Source organism: Lynx canadensis, chromosome A2 (genome assembly GCF_007474595.2).
Source record: "Lynx canadensis isolate LIC74 chromosome A2, mLynCan4.pri.v2, whole genome shotgun sequence".
In the NCBI taxonomy this organism is placed as follows: Eukaryota; Metazoa; Chordata; class Mammalia; order Carnivora; family Felidae; genus Lynx; species Lynx canadensis.
In genome coordinates this window covers 86,534,705-86,551,527 of record NC_044304.2, presented here as the reverse complement: position 1 = coordinate 86,551,527, position 16,823 = coordinate 86,534,705, and the positions used below count along the sequence as shown (strand labels likewise).

The window sequence follows — 16,823 nt, the reverse complement described above, 5'->3', positions numbered from 1 at the left end:
CTCTGTCTCTCACAATGATAAATGTTAAAAAAAAAAAATAAAAAAAATGCTGCCAGTTAAAACATGACACAGTGCTTTCTCACCGTTAAGTTGTTAGTCATACCCCTATTTCAAGATCAACTAAAGTATGTTTTAAAATACAGGAATAAGTTAGTAATTTGCAAATCGCCCATTCTTTTTTATTTTGTCCCTCTCATAACTAAAACCAATCTTTAAAAATGATATCCAAGTTAGAAAAACAAAAGATCCAAATTTAGTACTAGAATGTGTTCATTTCACAAAAGAAAGTTTTCTTTCATGAAGAATTGCAAGTCTACCTTTTTACATAATCTCCAAAATAATTAATAGTCTGAGATTTTATACAGTTCCATTTAACCAAGTGTTTATTAGACATCTATGATGCACAGGGCATTGTTCCCAATGTCATGCGTAAAGAAACATGAGGAAGACAGCCTGGTCGTCCTCAACATCATACTGTATCTTATATCCATGAATAAATTCAGGTCACAGAAGAGAGTAATGAGTGATTATATCAACCTCATTGACTTCCTGCATTGTTTTTCAGGTACTGATTGATTTATCTAGCACATCTCACCTCGATAACACTCCTAGATGGTATTCTCTCAAAGAACAGACTGAAAGCCTCGATCATGGCAAGTCTCATTCCAGTCAGGGCAGCCAGCAGCCTCCAAAGCCATCTGTCATCAAAAGCAGAAGCCATGGTATCTTCCCTGACCCATCCAAGGGTAGGAGACATTTCAAGTAGAAAAAGCTTTTGTCTCCTTGGTCACTTAGTAACTTCTGAATATGAATGCCTGTAGATGTAATTTATTTTGAAATGTTGAATTCTGTTGGAAAGTATGTAATATAATGTCATGCAGAGTGATTGATATGGAATCATGAGTAAAGGGCGTTAGTCTCGGATCAGCCCATAATTAGGTTTACTACTTGGCGATCTTCACCTAACTCTGGTTTTGAAGCAGGATAATGGAGGAGTTTGGGCTATATCAGCTGTTGGGTTATTTCCAGCTCTCAGATTCCACGATACTAGGATTTTATAAAATGTGTTGGGTTATTCCGTAAAGAAAAATAAAAATCCTCAACGGTTCATTGACGAGACATACTCATATTACCGTTGATGCAGATTTCTTCTAATTGTTTAAACCCTATTTTTTCATAGGCATTTTCTTACTCACATATATCTATATGTAAGCTATACATAATTTGCATCCTGATTTTTACTTGTCATATCAAGAACATTTTCCCCATGTCATCACAACAATTGGTATGTTGAAATTTACTTAAACCTTTCCTAAATGTTGGCCTCAAGCTAATTCTATGATTTTTTTTAAACTCTGATATTATTTTTTGAAATAATAACGTTATACATTGGTTGGGCAATACACACAGAATTCCCATTTGAATGAGATTTTCCTTTGAGAGGTTTATTGCCAATTATCCTATGACACATTAATCTTCATCATAAACCGAGTCACTACCTGTATGAGATAACCATGTAGTATCTTCCCTAGATATATTGAACTATGTACAGTATCAACTATACTTTTTATACTGGACCTGAGTCTTGCTCCCTTCTCTTCTCAGAAAGTACATCACATTGAAAAGTGGTCTTTGCACATTAGAAAGGAATGGGTCCCAATTGCATGTGTTCTAGGAGATGGAAAACCACGAGGCCAAATCCAGTAGGACACTGAGTTGATCTGATAAACCACAGACTCCCATGCGTGCTACAGAAATGACTTATGACTGAGCTTTATAGATCATTTATGGATTCCACTTCCAGAACAACTCTGCCCTGATTAACGGTCTAGAAGATCATTAGCATAAAGACTTCTCTCCCTCTGACTGCCATAGTCAATGTGGGATCTATAGTCCACATTCTCTAAAATCACCCGAGACATGATTCTACAGTCCCCACACTTGATGTGTCCTATAGTGACTCACGCCCCTTCGTCCAGGAATTCACCGCATTTTTACTTAAAACTCCTCTGTGGTAGTGTCAGCCTATCGTCTCCTGCCTGGTCCCTACCTGAATCGGCAGTTGCTTGCTAAAAGGATAAGTTACCATAATTCATTTACGTGAGGATAGTCAGATGTATTTCCTCTTCTCACACTTCTCTCTTCTTCTCAACATTATCATCCTCTTGACTCCCCTCCCCTACACGGCTTCCCAAATGTTTAATCACATTGCCGAGTAGGGAGCTTTGGCATAAGTAAGCCCAACAGGCAGCGCCATTAACATAAATCTTAGACAGTTGCAAATGACGTGAGGCCGGGCTCGATGGGAGGAATGCTGGAGCCACGTTAACTCCTGTTTCACCCTTTTGTAACCAGACATGCAGGTTCCCACCATTGAGAAATCCCACAGTAGTCCTGGTAGCTCGAAATCCTCCTCCGAAGGTCACCTCCGCTCTCACGGACCGTCTCGCAGCCAGAGCAAAACCAGCGTCACCCAGACCCACCTGGAAGATGCAGGGGCTGCCATAGCCGCTGCCGAAGCCGCAGTGCAACAGCTCCGCCTGCAACCAAGTAAAAGACGCAAATAATTCCTCAGCATGGCAGCTTAATGTTCATCTGTTGCCTTCCTTCCCTGCTGTCCTTCCCTGTCTGCTTTCTGTGTTTTGGCACACCCCGCTCACTCCGTTCTCTGTCCCTTTGTCTGTGTAAGGACAGTACCAATACATATATATGCTCTCTCTCTTATTAAATTTTTTTTTTTTAATTTATTGACGTGGACCGCAATAAAACTGGCTGTTTCCCCTTTGTCTCCACCCATCCATCCAACCTGGCTCATAGTACTTGGTAGCTGTGTCCGTGATGTTTGCAGACAACGCATTGTTTGTGTGTCCTTTGTGTGTGCACTTTAAATATCCTTTCGAGTACAGGAATTATAAGCACACGTGACTGCCAGCTTTCCAGGCATTACACCAAAAAAGCACACACCAGAGCAGTTAGAGCAGATTGGAAGTGAGATTCTCTGAAAACATTCCAAAATTGGGGGCAGAAGAGTAATACCACCAGCAGGCAAATTCTCGAACCTGGAGGGGGAAAAGGCACTTCAAGCTTAAATACCTTAATGAATTATGCACGTGAAGTATTGTAGCTTTCCATGTGGGACACTTGCTAATCGTTTGACAAAAAAAAAAAAAAAAAAAAAAAAAAATCTGTGAAGAAAATCATGTATCATATTTCCAGAAAATTAGATAATATTAATATATGTATAAACATATGTGATGAGGCAGTGTGACCTCCTTAAGGAACACACTGGGGTCCATTTCGTTGGATCACACTTTGTGTATGATAACAGCGAATTTATTGGTTACTTTTTTCCTAGCCATTGGGGATCCTAGGACAGTCAAGATATCAATTAAAGAATAGCAATCCACCCATCTTAACTGCTGTATTTTCATTTAATTTATGAAAATGTAGTCAACTGATATATCAAAACTTAGTAAGAACAGAGATTTCACAAATGGAGGTGCACTGTTCCTTCCAAGAGACATCAGCCAGACAATGAACATAGACTGATGTTATCCCCACGTCCCAAAGTCTTCATTTCCAAAGAAACAGCCAGTTTTAACCCCTTTAGTGCTATGCATGTGGTGTCATTTTGGCATTTGAAAACCCACCTTATTTAAAGAGAGCAAAAGATCACTTCTGTTTGCATGAGTAACATTTAAGCTGGTTCCATCTGAGGATACATACTCTGGGTTTCCATTTCACCCACACTGCCACAGCAGCACATAAAAGCGGTCAGTCTAATCATGCCAGGAAGCAGCACAGACACAGCATAGCAGGAATCCTCCCCATTCAAAGAACTCAGTCTGATAATCTGCCTCCACCAGCCAATGGCAACCAAGACCAAAGCCAGCTAGCCCTCAGGAAGGTGATGTCTGATGGACCAGTCAAGCCAGAAGGAGGTGAGCAGAAAGGCGCTATTCAAAGCACACAGCGAGAACATCCCCCAAATTTAAAGCCTTCCTCTTTTAATTTTTAGACATTGTCTGATAAAATATGTTTATCCCCTTTTTAATGTGCTTTTGTGGGCATGGCATTTCAGGACTTCCTCGTCGCTGTGTAAGTCCCAAAATCAGTCCCATGATATATTGACTACGGTGATTTGTATTTTTCTATGCACTGGGCATCTTTGACTTCTGTTGGAAATAGATTAACAATATTCATATTGCAGAATGGAATGCATGCTACTAACCTAATCTGTTCAAGCATGACTATAAATATGTTGCATTGTGATAAAAGTTTAAACTGCTCAAAATTCGAACTAGCATACCAGTTGGAATGTAGATCAGTGTCTGTTGCATATTATTTCAAGTGTAACTTTTTAAACATTCAGTGGATTTTGGAAATTCTTAGAGGAAAGTAATGGGAAAAATTGTTAATGCACTAATTCACCTTTACATGGTGAAAGTTCTCTCTTGATCCTACAAACAGAGATTTTCCACTCATGTTCCATAGTTGTTAAGTGTATCAGATGTGTTGGGCATGTGAATATCCAAGTGCCTGTGTAATAAATAAAGTATCTTTATTTCATTCATAAACTACTGGGTTCTGAGCCATTGTTATATGATGCAGCTTAAAATGAGTGTGTCAGTTTTTGCTTTCTCATTTGATTCCTTGCAATAGAGTATTTATAGTTCTTGTTCCATTGCTAGTGAGATCTCTAATGATAGACCATGTGGGGAGCAGAACAAAGTTTTATGTCTGAAACATTATTAGCTAGATGGAAAATTACTGCCAAATAAGCACCAAGCGTACATAAACATGTAAGTAAGTGATAAGGGCTGGGCTGCTCAGTGATACTTCTGCTATGTCTTGCTCGAACAATCTGATCTACTCTGCGGTCTTCCCAGGTTCCTGTTTGGAGGAAGACAAATCCCATGAGCCCTCGCTCTGGGGGGGTGGGTGTATGTAAACTTGATTCCATAGCTGTGTTCAGAAAAGAAAGCAAGTTTGCATCCATCCCTAACTTGCCCCAGCATTCCTGCAGTTTTTCCCAAGAAAGAGTGCTACTGCCAGTGACAAAAGTCAAATGAGGGTGATTATAAAATTGTCTTTGAATTTAGTTCAAAAACATTGGTAAAATGAAGGTTTTTTTTTTAATAGGATACTAGTGCCCCGTTATGTCCCTTCTAGCCCTAAAGTACTTGATTTTATGATTCTCTACTTGTCACCAAATTAAACTCAAGCCTTATACTTTCCTATTGCGTTCCTCTTTATTCTCTGAAAACCAAAATTTATAATAGGTTCTTGTTCCAACGAATCAGATATTTTGGGACAGTGGAAAGTACCTGTGGCATAAAACATAGTGATGTTTTCTAAATTAGCCTGGTGATTATCACCCCTGCACGGTTACCCTTTTCTACTTAGCTTACCAGTACTTTCCAAAAGTACTTAAAATCCCACCTGTGACTTTTTCTTCCATCAGATAAGTTCAGTGGATTTCTTAATGTTACTCATTTTCTTACTTCAGATAGTCCATAATGATAAAGGTCACAGTAGTCAAATGCTTCCCTTATTTCACACTCTATTTTTAATGATCATGATATAAGTATTGCTATAGAATATTTTGTCTGAGTTTTTTCTAGATATGGTTAAAATCTATAGCAAAATGCTTTTAGTTCCCTTTATTTGAATAATGCTGTAACAGATATTCATATACATTTAAGGTGCTGTGACTGAATACTGAAGTCATTCTGTACTGAAATAATCAAGATAACATGCCGTGGTGAACATTTATTGTTTAATTTTGTATTAGCAGACGATAAAGAAAGTGTCTATTTTGTGAAACATAATTATTTCCCTGCTACCATAATGCACCAAGAATATAATTCAGTCATGCATTTTGCCAAACAACTAGTGGTAAACATGCTATAGGATCAAATTATATAAAATGCTGTGCCATTAGTTGAAAGCTTAGAAAAACTGGTCTGAGATGTAAACGTACAAAGAGCCAACGGGTTCCTATTCTCTAACCGCATACATAAGTATTATTAATTTTATTTTTTTTTTATATTTTTAAATTTTTTTTTCAACGTTTATTTATTTTGGGGACAGAGAGAGACAGAGCATGAACAGGGGAGGGCAGAGAGAGAGGGAGACACAGAATCGGAAACAGGCTCCAGGCTCTGAGCCATCAGCCCAGAGCCTGACGCGGGGCTCGAACTCCCGGACTGCGAGATCGTGACCTGGCTGAAGTCGGACGCTTAACCGACTGCGCCACCCAGGCACCCCAGTATTATTAATTTTAAGTGTTCAGATAAAAGCCTTCCATTTCAAACCTCACAATGGAGTCCATATAGTCCCATCTGCTTTCTGATAATCCTGCCCTTCATTTGAATAGTTCTTCACATTATACCAAGTATGTTATCGGCCATCTTCTCATTTGATCACACCTAGTAGATGAGGTCTTCACTGAAGATCACCTTATCCCTTTCTTCTGAGTGAGCAGTCAGAGAGATGGCTAGGATCACGGGTAGAATACACACCCAGAAATTCCTAGGATTGGCAACCTGACCCTTGCTACGAGGCCTAAACCTTTGCTTTTTTAATACTTTGTCTCCTTTGAAATCAAACTCTTCTTTCAATAAAACAATTGTCATTTACATATATGTTATTTATTGTTCCACTTCTTACAAACGATTAGAGTTTGCTAGAAATGATGGCAGAGTACAATTTAGACTTACTGTACCTACATGACCCTCTTTTCTGAAGGCCGAGAGTGAAGCTGCCACAAACAAGGAAATAAAACCCTGTCATGCATAAGCCCAGTGTGGCAGTAAGCAGAGTCTGTAAGGCTCTGTGTACATCTGTAATCGTTTCTATCAAGGGTGACAAAATCGTCCCTAAAGAGCCGTTCAAATATATGTGTATATATATATATTCCCATATATATATATATGTATATATATATATATATATATTTTTTTTTTTTTTTGTGAGCCTCTCAGCAGATTTTTGCTTGGAGTAGCATAAAATATGGGTCAAGAAAGAATTATGGAGTGAGCCAGAGAGAACTTTCTCCCTCCGGGGTTTAGGTGCATGCTGGGAAACCTGAAGAGAAAGATTAGACAGATTGTGCCAGATAATCCTGATGCCTAAACAACTCTTTTGTGTTTAGAAATCCCTGCAAATGGTTTTTTTTCCAAGCCAGTTGGTTTGGCTGAACACAAGCTGTGCCATTTCAGAAGGTGGGAGCAACCAAAGAGCAGAGTTTTAGAAAACAGTTTTCTCTAAACCATGCTCAAACTAAAACAAATGGAAGCATTCCTTAAAACTTAAACATGAACTTAGTTGACCCCAAATATATCACATTTTAAGTGCATTTTGAAATTTCTGAGCTATTTTTGCATGCTACTAAGATTTTAGGTGAGTTGTAACTTTAGAACCAGTACTACAGGCTGAGGAGAAATGTCCCTCCACCCCGGGCAATGAGTTAAGGGCCACTGGAATGGGTTGGAGAGGTTAGGGGAGCAGATGAACCATGGAGTAAATTGTGCAAGGGAATTAAGATTAAGCATTCGTAAGTGTGGCTCAGTTCTAGGAGAATAGCCTGAAACCTACTTCCACAGACCTCACTGCTGGAAACTCCGCTTTCAGTCAGGCTCACTTTCAGCAGCTGTCAAAGAAGAGTTTCATATCTGCACGTTGCTGTGGTGAACTCTTTCTAAGCCATCACTCTGTGGGAGGTGCTCTCTTGGGCAAGTGGCAGGGGGTGGCTGGGCTGGGAAGCTGGGTGGGCACTGGGAGTAGAAGGGATTGTTGGTTACAGAAGGTGGTAGCTAATCAGTGTCCCATTCTCTTCTGACTGGAGGTTGATGGTTCCTTTTGGTCAGAAAGAATTTGGCATTCTCTGTTTCTGGGAAGGACAGGGTCCAAAAGGAAGTCAAGGAGAAATCAGAAGAGAAATCAAAGTGAGTTCATTGGGAAGTGAAGTCTTCATTCACGTATGTAAGAGGTTAATAAAAACAGATTTGCATTCCTCATTTCAATGTGTTCATGTAAAAAAGCTGAAATACAACTTTGGGTAGTTTACAATGGAAACAAAATTGAAACTGTAATGATGTGAACACAGCAAACATCCAACAAAATCTGAGGGGATCAAATTGTATAATTTCAGCTTTCAAAGTTCTGTGCTTATTTCTCCGGGGGTGAGGGTTTTCCTTGTTGTCTGTAAAGATCAAAATGCTCTTCTAAAGTTTTGTTTTATTTAAGAGATGCCACATTTTCATAGAATGATTGATGATGCATTTTCAACTCTTTCAGTAGTTATTTGACATTTATTGCCAGAAATCTCTCTGCTATACATGCAAAGTCACAGAGAGTAAACGTATAGCCCTGACCATGAGACACGGTCTCTTGGTTATGGATATTTATTCACAAAGATGAATCCGCTGATCTACCATCACTGGGCACTTTTGTTCTTTTCCAGTAATTGCCATGGGTCTGCACTGAGCCATCCACATGTCTGGTTCACACTGGGGATTTATATGTCCATTTCATCTGCCATGAATTCCAAGACCAAATGGCCCATCTAGGTATCAAACTTAATTTCAGTACTGCTGCACCTTACTCAAATGATGTAGCTCTGGGCCTATATAATTGGATGTGACTAATAATACATGATCTAATTGTAACATGCCACAGTCCCTTAAATGCTACTTATGACACATCTTTAACAAAGTTAAACTTAATTTTTAAAATGCAAACTACTTAGGCTTGAAGAAATTATTTTCAAAAAGTTAATTTATCAAATTACCACCAGGGAGCAGGACCCTGAGGAAATGAGACAGGCAAGTAAATGCTGATGGAGGAAAGAAATGAGAAGCATGAAGCATGAGAAGGCTGATGGGGACACAGTGCGGGACCTTGGACAGAGGGTACAATATGAGCATGGGGCTGGGGGTGTTATCACCTGGGTAGGAGGGATCATGGAACCACGGGAAATGCCACCTAAGGAGAGGCAGAGGAATGCCAAAGCACCATCTGGCTACGTGACAGTCTTGCCTAAATCCAGATACCTATCCATGAATTACTTGGTTTTTTCCACTTTTCATCCGCATGTATTACATTATCTAAAACCATGATCTTTCACCCATTCTCCATTGTGCAAGATAATTGGGAAGTGGGGGGTGGAATTGGTGAATGGGATAGGATGAAAGGAATGTGTACTGAGCCAGACTCTGGAAATACCCTCTTTTCTTTTTATTTCATTGCTGTGTTGAATATGTAAATATACAATTAATCCTTGAGGAGCCAAAAGAAATACTTACTGATTTTAAATGAAAACATACTGTATCAGAAATGCAGAATTTTGATTGGGGTGTTGAGTCGTTTAGATATGTGAATAGGATTAATGTAGATAACCATAGCTTTATACCTCGGTGTATTTTAAGATACTGAAAGGCAAAGATTTCTGTAAAGATACTGAAGGATAAAAATTAATTAAATTAGTAACTTGAACAGTATCTCATCAAAATATTGATATTACAAATCAAACAAAAACATAAATGTTTAAGAAGAAAATACTTAGTAAAGTCAGGAGCACGGGACCCTTTTTAAAAAAACATAAGAAAAACATTGGGTTATAATTTCTGCCATATTTATTCTTTTTTTTTTTAATGTTTATTTCAGAGAGAGAGAGAAGACAGCGTAGGGGCCAATAGAGAGGGGAACAGAGGATCCAAAGCCAGCTCTGTGCTGACAGCAGAGAGCCTGATGCTGGCTTGAGCTCGCAAATCATGAGATTATGACCTGAGCCAAAGTTGGATGCTGAACCGACTGAGCCCCTGTGCTATATTTATTCTTGAAAGAGCACAGGAACAAAATCCACTTTTCCTCATGAACATATTTCAAACTCAAAACCACATTATTTGAAGTTCTATAGGTCACATTATAATTTTATCCAACTCTTTATATAAAATGAATTTGGAATCTATACAAAGAGGTACAAAAAGTGGGTAAATATATATATATATATATATATATATATATATATATTTGAAACTTTTTTTCTCTATGTATCTATTACATACTTTTAGTTTGTTGTAGAGCATTCTCACTACTGAGGACATTTCATAAAGTAAATAGCTATTGAATCATTCTTTTGGCTTCATCCAACTATCGACGTACCAGAAAATTAAAGTCTTCATGTAGAGAAAAGGTTTTTTGGAAGAATGTGCATAATTTTATGCCTGCAAAATATCATTATTTATTGTAGGTTTCTGCATACCATAAAGGTTTCTTTTTAGGCAAAAATGTAACAGACAAGCATCATTTTTTGATAGCTAGAGTTTTTAATTCATTCCTACTCTGTACAGTTGTGAAGTTCTGGATTGATCAAGTTCCAAAGCTAGAGAGGATAAAAAGAATAAATCTTCTTAGGAAAGGCTCACTTTCCTAAAGGCTTGGTATTTTTCAGTAGAAGCATAAAATAAAAAATGAAAGTTACCGTAGAATAATTGCCATGTGCATAGTGGTTTAAGATGACTGTCAAAAATAGCTGATGCTAATTGGGTTCTTCTCGTTTTCATGGTTTGTACTTCATGTTTCTTATGGCAGATCGAGACCAATGATTTCGCCATGTGTGTCCTAGGGGCACTTTCAGGGGGTTACAAGGTCAAATACAAGAATATTAAATGTTATTTGTCTTTTTCCCTCTCATTCTTTCTCATGTAACTGTGGGGTTTTCCTGCATTTACATGAGGTATGACGACATCATGGTTTTGAAGGCTAATAGAATATGTGCCTGTCTACTGTTTCTTTTAAAGTTTTCTTTATTTTGAATATGATAAATATTGATAGATATAATTCACATAAAATGAAGTTCTTTGAGAACTTAAATATTTTTTAAGAATGTAAAAGCACTCTTGGGATCAAAACGTTTAAGAGCCACTGATCTATCCCTATGCAGAATCATAATTTTTCCAGGAGCCAAGGTAGTGGGTGACTGGAGTTTTCTTCTAAAAGAGAATTATCATATTTGTCTCTGAATTTTCTATGCTTTATATCTCTTATACTTCAGAATCCCTTCTTTCCTTTGTCACTTATGTTAATTTATAATTAAGATTGACATATGACAATTTTTCATTTTATATTTACACTATTTTATTGAGCTTGATTTCAGTTAAATTATGAATGTATATCCATATTTGTTACTTCCTACTTTCAAAATTTGCTGGTAAGTTGCCTCTAATCAAGCTGTTGCTAACCTAAGGTAGAGTCGGAGGGAGGATTACACAGGTAGATTAAATTTTCTTTGCATCCTTATCTCAAACAAAAAGTTTATTGGAACAATTGTTTATAAATTGTTTCCTTTTATCTTCTTTTGTATCATCTATATTACTGGTCTTATATAGTTCAAATTAATTTTGTTGGTGTCAGAAAAACTGAAGATGATCAATTTTGATTCAAATTTGACTCAAATTTGAGAAAAAAATTAAGTTCTTTTTCTCTTAACCTATTTCTTGATTCTTAATTTTCAAGGATTTAATGTGTTTTTAAATAATTAAAGTTAAAAAAGAATTCTGAAAATATTTATCATTTGTAGAAAATATTATCTGAATTATATATATATTTATATATATATATATATATTACATCATTTATGCACACTCACATATACTTTTTTAAATGAATGTTATGTTCCAGAACCTCTTCAAAGTGTTAGTGATACTACAGTGAACAAAACAGATGAAAATAACTATCCCAGGAAATCCCCCATTCCTGGTAATATTTATTGAATAACCAATTAGATATCTGGGAAGAATTATGAAGAATGAAAAAAGCATGAGTTTGGCTCAAATGAGATTGAAAAAGAAAAAAATTGCATAGTCATTGACTTAAGTTTATATTCAACCAAACATCCTTGTGTTTAGAAACATCTGGAACTATAATTAATTACATTTTTATTTGTCCTGGCTCTCGTTCTCACTAATAATCTTTACAGTCTGCTGGGATATAGCTAACTGTAGGGAGGAAAGAAAGTATTTGAAAATGATCTATTTGGAGAAGGTAGAGAGAAGGTAATGAAATTAACTAGAGAGGTTAGTTCCCATAGGACTAGATATGCATTGATCAAATAATTCTCCAAACTCCTCTTTATTCTATGGCTTATTGACTACATTTGAATGATATACAAAACAATAGTGTTTGTTGTAACGTTAGTCATATAAATCAGACTGCTTTAGGCAAAAGTTTTATATAAATCAAACTGGATTCCATATAAAGATGATATTCTTGTTATCTAAGTATTCATGATCTAAGTTATCAATTTGAGGATTATATAAGAACATTTTCAAAACTAATTATTTTTCAATTACTTTCCACTCAAACAATCCTGCATGTTTTGCAAGCCAACTGTGAGAGAGAGAATATTGGCATTTCAAAGCAGAATTAAATGGATATTGAAAAATTAAGAGTTGCTCTTGAGAACTTAATTCAGATCTTGAATCTTTCCCAAATATAATTCTCCTTTCCAAATATGATTTTTTAAAGATAAAAAACATAACAATTATGTTAGCATATTTTAGCGCAAAACCAAAACTTGGTACTTAATAATTTCTTTGTCGATTCCATCTCTACGGACACGGCTAGAATTATAGCCTAAATTTATTACAGGTCAAGTAATTTTTAAAATTTTCATTTATGATATCTTGATTGAACATTTTTCCATTATTTACTAGGATATTTTGGTCCTCACTTGAACTGTACTTATTTTAAATATTAAAAAGTTGATGTTAATTTAATGTATTTAATTTAAATATTAAACAGTTAAATATTTTATTTCTTCTAAAACTAGTTCTGAACCAAAAACCTTATAAAAGATAGACGCACTTAAAAGGCAACATTCTAGCAAAAATACAAAAGCTATAGCATACTAAGCCATCACATATATTTAATGTAAGAAAAAAAATCCTATGATGATATTAGCTGAGCTTTACACTCATTTCCAAACACCTGTTATATTGAAGTTACATACCATACTTCTGTTTCCAGAAGTAATCATTAATCCTATTAATGCTAGAGAATGAATGCTTAGTAAGTATGGAAAACACCTGCAAATTACTGATAGCATTAGCTAAAAACAGACTGAATTGATTATATTGAAATGTCTTGGAAATCCAGTCATAAGGCCAATATGGGTGGAGAAGGAAGAGGGCAAACATGACTAAGCTTTACTATCTTTCCTGGGACTTAATAGATAAGAGGCATCGCATCTCCTTCCTCTCTGAAAGAAGATACTAAGTGAATATGGACTATCTTAAGGGACAGACTGTGATTTTTTTTAAGGAAAACATTCCATTTTTCATGGTTTGTTATATATCAGTAATCTGTCATTTTAAAGAAATGACCCATAGAAGTCTGAGTTATCCATTTTCAGCACTTTCGTTTGTAAGAACTTGTAACTTGGAAATATGTGGAAGCTCCTACAAATAGCTGCATTGAAACTACCTATCCCATTTGGGGTGGGGACTGGGTTCTTTAGAATTTTTCCAAATCATATAATGAATATACTGAGGTAACGTTAAAAATATTAAATTTCTAAACTCCTTGTACGATGCCACATGTCATCTTAATACTCCTAATCTGTCAGAGGGAACATAAAAAATGTGACTGGACCTAATTCAAGGGAAAACCTAACAAATAATGCTGGTAACAATGGAACTTAAAACCTGACCTTTTCAGGTTCACATGCAAAGCAACGAACGAGATAAAACTGCAAAATCTCATTAGTAAAAATAATCAGAAAAACAACAGCAATAATAATAGAGAAATAGAGCAAAAGATAGGCAGTGGGGAGAAAGTAGAAAAGGTCACCAAAGTAATGTCCCACCAAGGTAAAGCTAGCAAAAGTGCACTATATGCACTCTAAATACGTCAGTTCCGTCATTAAACTGCGGGAAAAAACAAAATAACTATTGACTGTGTTCTCTTAACTCCACACATCCTATAGACTATATCTATGAAGATAATATTAATACTGTGTCAACCAAGTAATTTGGGAAATTCTAGACTACCATTAGAAATGATTCCTAAAATATTTGGATATAACTGTGAGTTGGACCAAGGACATAAAACCAGTGACAGAACATCACAGGCAGCAAGGCCATCTACTGCATCCCAAGCACTGACCCTGAGGTAGGCAGGGAGCTCACAACCTCAGCCTGAGACAATTGAATATGATAGAAAAGTGGATTAGCCCTTTTTAGTTTTTACTCTCTTTCTCTCATTAATTAGTGTGTGACGTGGAACAAATCAATCTTTTCAGGCCTAGGTTTTCTAAAGGCGCAATGATGGTTCTGGAGGGGGCTATCTCTAGAGTCCTTACCAGCTTTTTAATTTCCTTGGGTCCACAATTACATAAAGTCAAGGCTACAATTCTGATCCACGGACTGTGAGCACAGTGCTGCCATCGTGTGGTAGGTACAGTGATAGTTCTGCATTTTTAGGTATAGTTGAAGTGGGGGGGGGGGGTGTCCAACAGAGCAAACTAATTGAAGACAGATGTGCAGTCAAAAAAACACTACCAGGTTTAATTAAGGTTAGCCACAGTGGAGTAATAAAACAAAATGATGTCTAACCATCTAGCATCTGAAGAAAATGAAGAGGTCAAAAAATAATTTAAAACAGATTGAACTGCCTCACAGAAGATAAAATATGTTTAGTTGAAATGCCCCCTCAATAACTGAATAGCAGAAATGATTTAAAACTCAAGGACTTATTCCTCTAGGGTACAGGAACCTTCTCACAGGAGTGGGCTTATTCCATCATCTGTTTATGTGGTACATTCTTTCTCCTTGTTGGTACTTGACAGTGAAATTTGGAGTTTAAAAAGACAGTAGGCACAAAAATGTAGGCTCCAGATATCCATTTTATTATTAAATAAATCTCAGTTCCTCTGTAAAATAAACATTTCTCATGTGTAAGACACAGGCACATAATATAGTCAAGCATAATAGGTCCATGCTCTCTGACACGCTGATTAAAAGAGAAGAAAGCAAAGGTAGAATGTTTTCAAATTGTTCATTTTGAAATCATAAAACTATGGAAAGTCATATTTGTTTTCATATTCTAAAATATTATTTAAAAATGGCATTGGTTTAAAATATATTTATATTTAAACAGAAACCAGAATTCTCCAGCTGTCTGTACACCGAGATTTAGTAGAACCAGCACGAGTACTAATGTCTGTGATAACACCCTCTGGTGGTTCCCAATCTAAATACATTGATAAAATAGCCGTGTTCTGTTATGAACTCTTTCTTTGAAATTCACCAAACTTCGTTCTCCCGTGTTTAGAATCTTATCATTAAATATATCTTTCAATGAAGCCACTTTTGGAAGGATTGGGAAAACAAACATCTAGTTGAGTGATTGTGTTTTCTATATACAGCACGATAGATTAATTTGCATCTCTGTTTTTAAGGCTACAAAAAAAATTGCATTGCCCGAAGTTTCCTTGACAAAACATGAAGGCAAAAATCCTCCCACATCAAGCGGTGCGGTTCATAAGAGATTTATGATTTGCATAGAGCACACAGCTGGATAAAAAGTAAAATATCTACTAAATCATTCAGATGGTTTTGTTATGTAGTTAAGGGAAAGAATTATTAATTTTTTTTCATTATTATTTCGTTAACTATTGCCTCAGCATAGTTCCAGCATAAACTTTTAAGAAGGCTGCCATGGAGAAAACACAGGCTCGGCCTCCAACATCCTGAAAGTAACAAATACAGCCAAAGATAGAAAGTGGTAATTGCCAATAACAGACCTGTGATCTTGTGCTTTGTGAGTATGGATATAGAAGAGTTCACTTCTGGTTGGGAAGATGAGGAAAATATATGGAGCAGGTGCAGTCTGAGCTGGGCCTTTACTGACAAGTATAATTTAGGTATGAGAAAGTGACGGGCAGAGAAAAGCATAACAAAGAGAAAGGGCCCAGCTACAGCTCAGGAGGAAAAAAAAAAAAAATCCAAACCAAAGGGAGCCAGAGTGTGTGGACTAAGTGGGCTTCCAGGAAAAGCATACAAAGGAGAACGATGGGAGATACATTTGGAAAGAAGCAGATGATAAAGGACTTTGAGAGGCCAACTAAAGAATGCGACTAAAATCATGAGATTTCTTGAAATCACAGAAGCTCTAGCCTCTGATATTAAATAGTAAAAGCACTTTATTCATCAAAATGTTTCAGGTAATGCAGGTTTAGCTCAGTGTAACAGAATTGATATATTTTTATTTGGAGACTGTTTTGAGAGAAAGAAATTAGTAAATATACTCACTGTTTTCAAGCATCTGATAAGGAACTATTAAAATACTTGGATTCTTAGTACCCGTTGATCAAAACATCTGCATTTCTGTACGGTTGACTGCATTTTATGCTCTGTAGATAGAGCCCAGTATAAAGCAGAGATCTCTTCTACATTTTTCATTGAGTTCATTTTTAGAAACTACCAAATGTCAGACTCTCTGTACCCTACACTTACCTACCAGGTTAAGAATAAAAGCACCAGGTGTGTTTTTAAGGTAATGCCAAACATCTCGATTTCATTAAATTATTCACCTAATGCCTAACTGCCCGAAATGTTTTTAGACTCAAACTTACGCATAATTGTGTTTTGCAAATATGTTCGGTAGACTTAGACTTATTCCAATATATGTATATGTTCTCTACATTTGGTTTTCTTTCTTTTTATATTTCTTATAAAATATTATTTGTTTGCATGTAAATCTACAGCACTTGCACAGGCTTTCCAAATGAGATTTCTATTCACCTAGACAAGATGAAA

The 16,823-nt window shown here is 36.4% G+C and overlaps 1 protein-coding gene across 1 annotated transcript in view; it reads left to right on the top strand.

The window, feature by feature from the left end:
* The window catches only part of PCLO (piccolo presynaptic cytomatrix protein), a 421,831-nt gene that overhangs the window by 348,960 nt on the left and 56,048 nt on the right, over positions 1–16,823 (top strand). Inside the window, 2 exon segments of the mRNA XM_030307861.1 lie at positions 566–746; positions 2,356–2,550. Of these exon segments, the coding sequence (XP_030163721.1) occupies positions 566–746; positions 2,356–2,550 (376 nt within the window).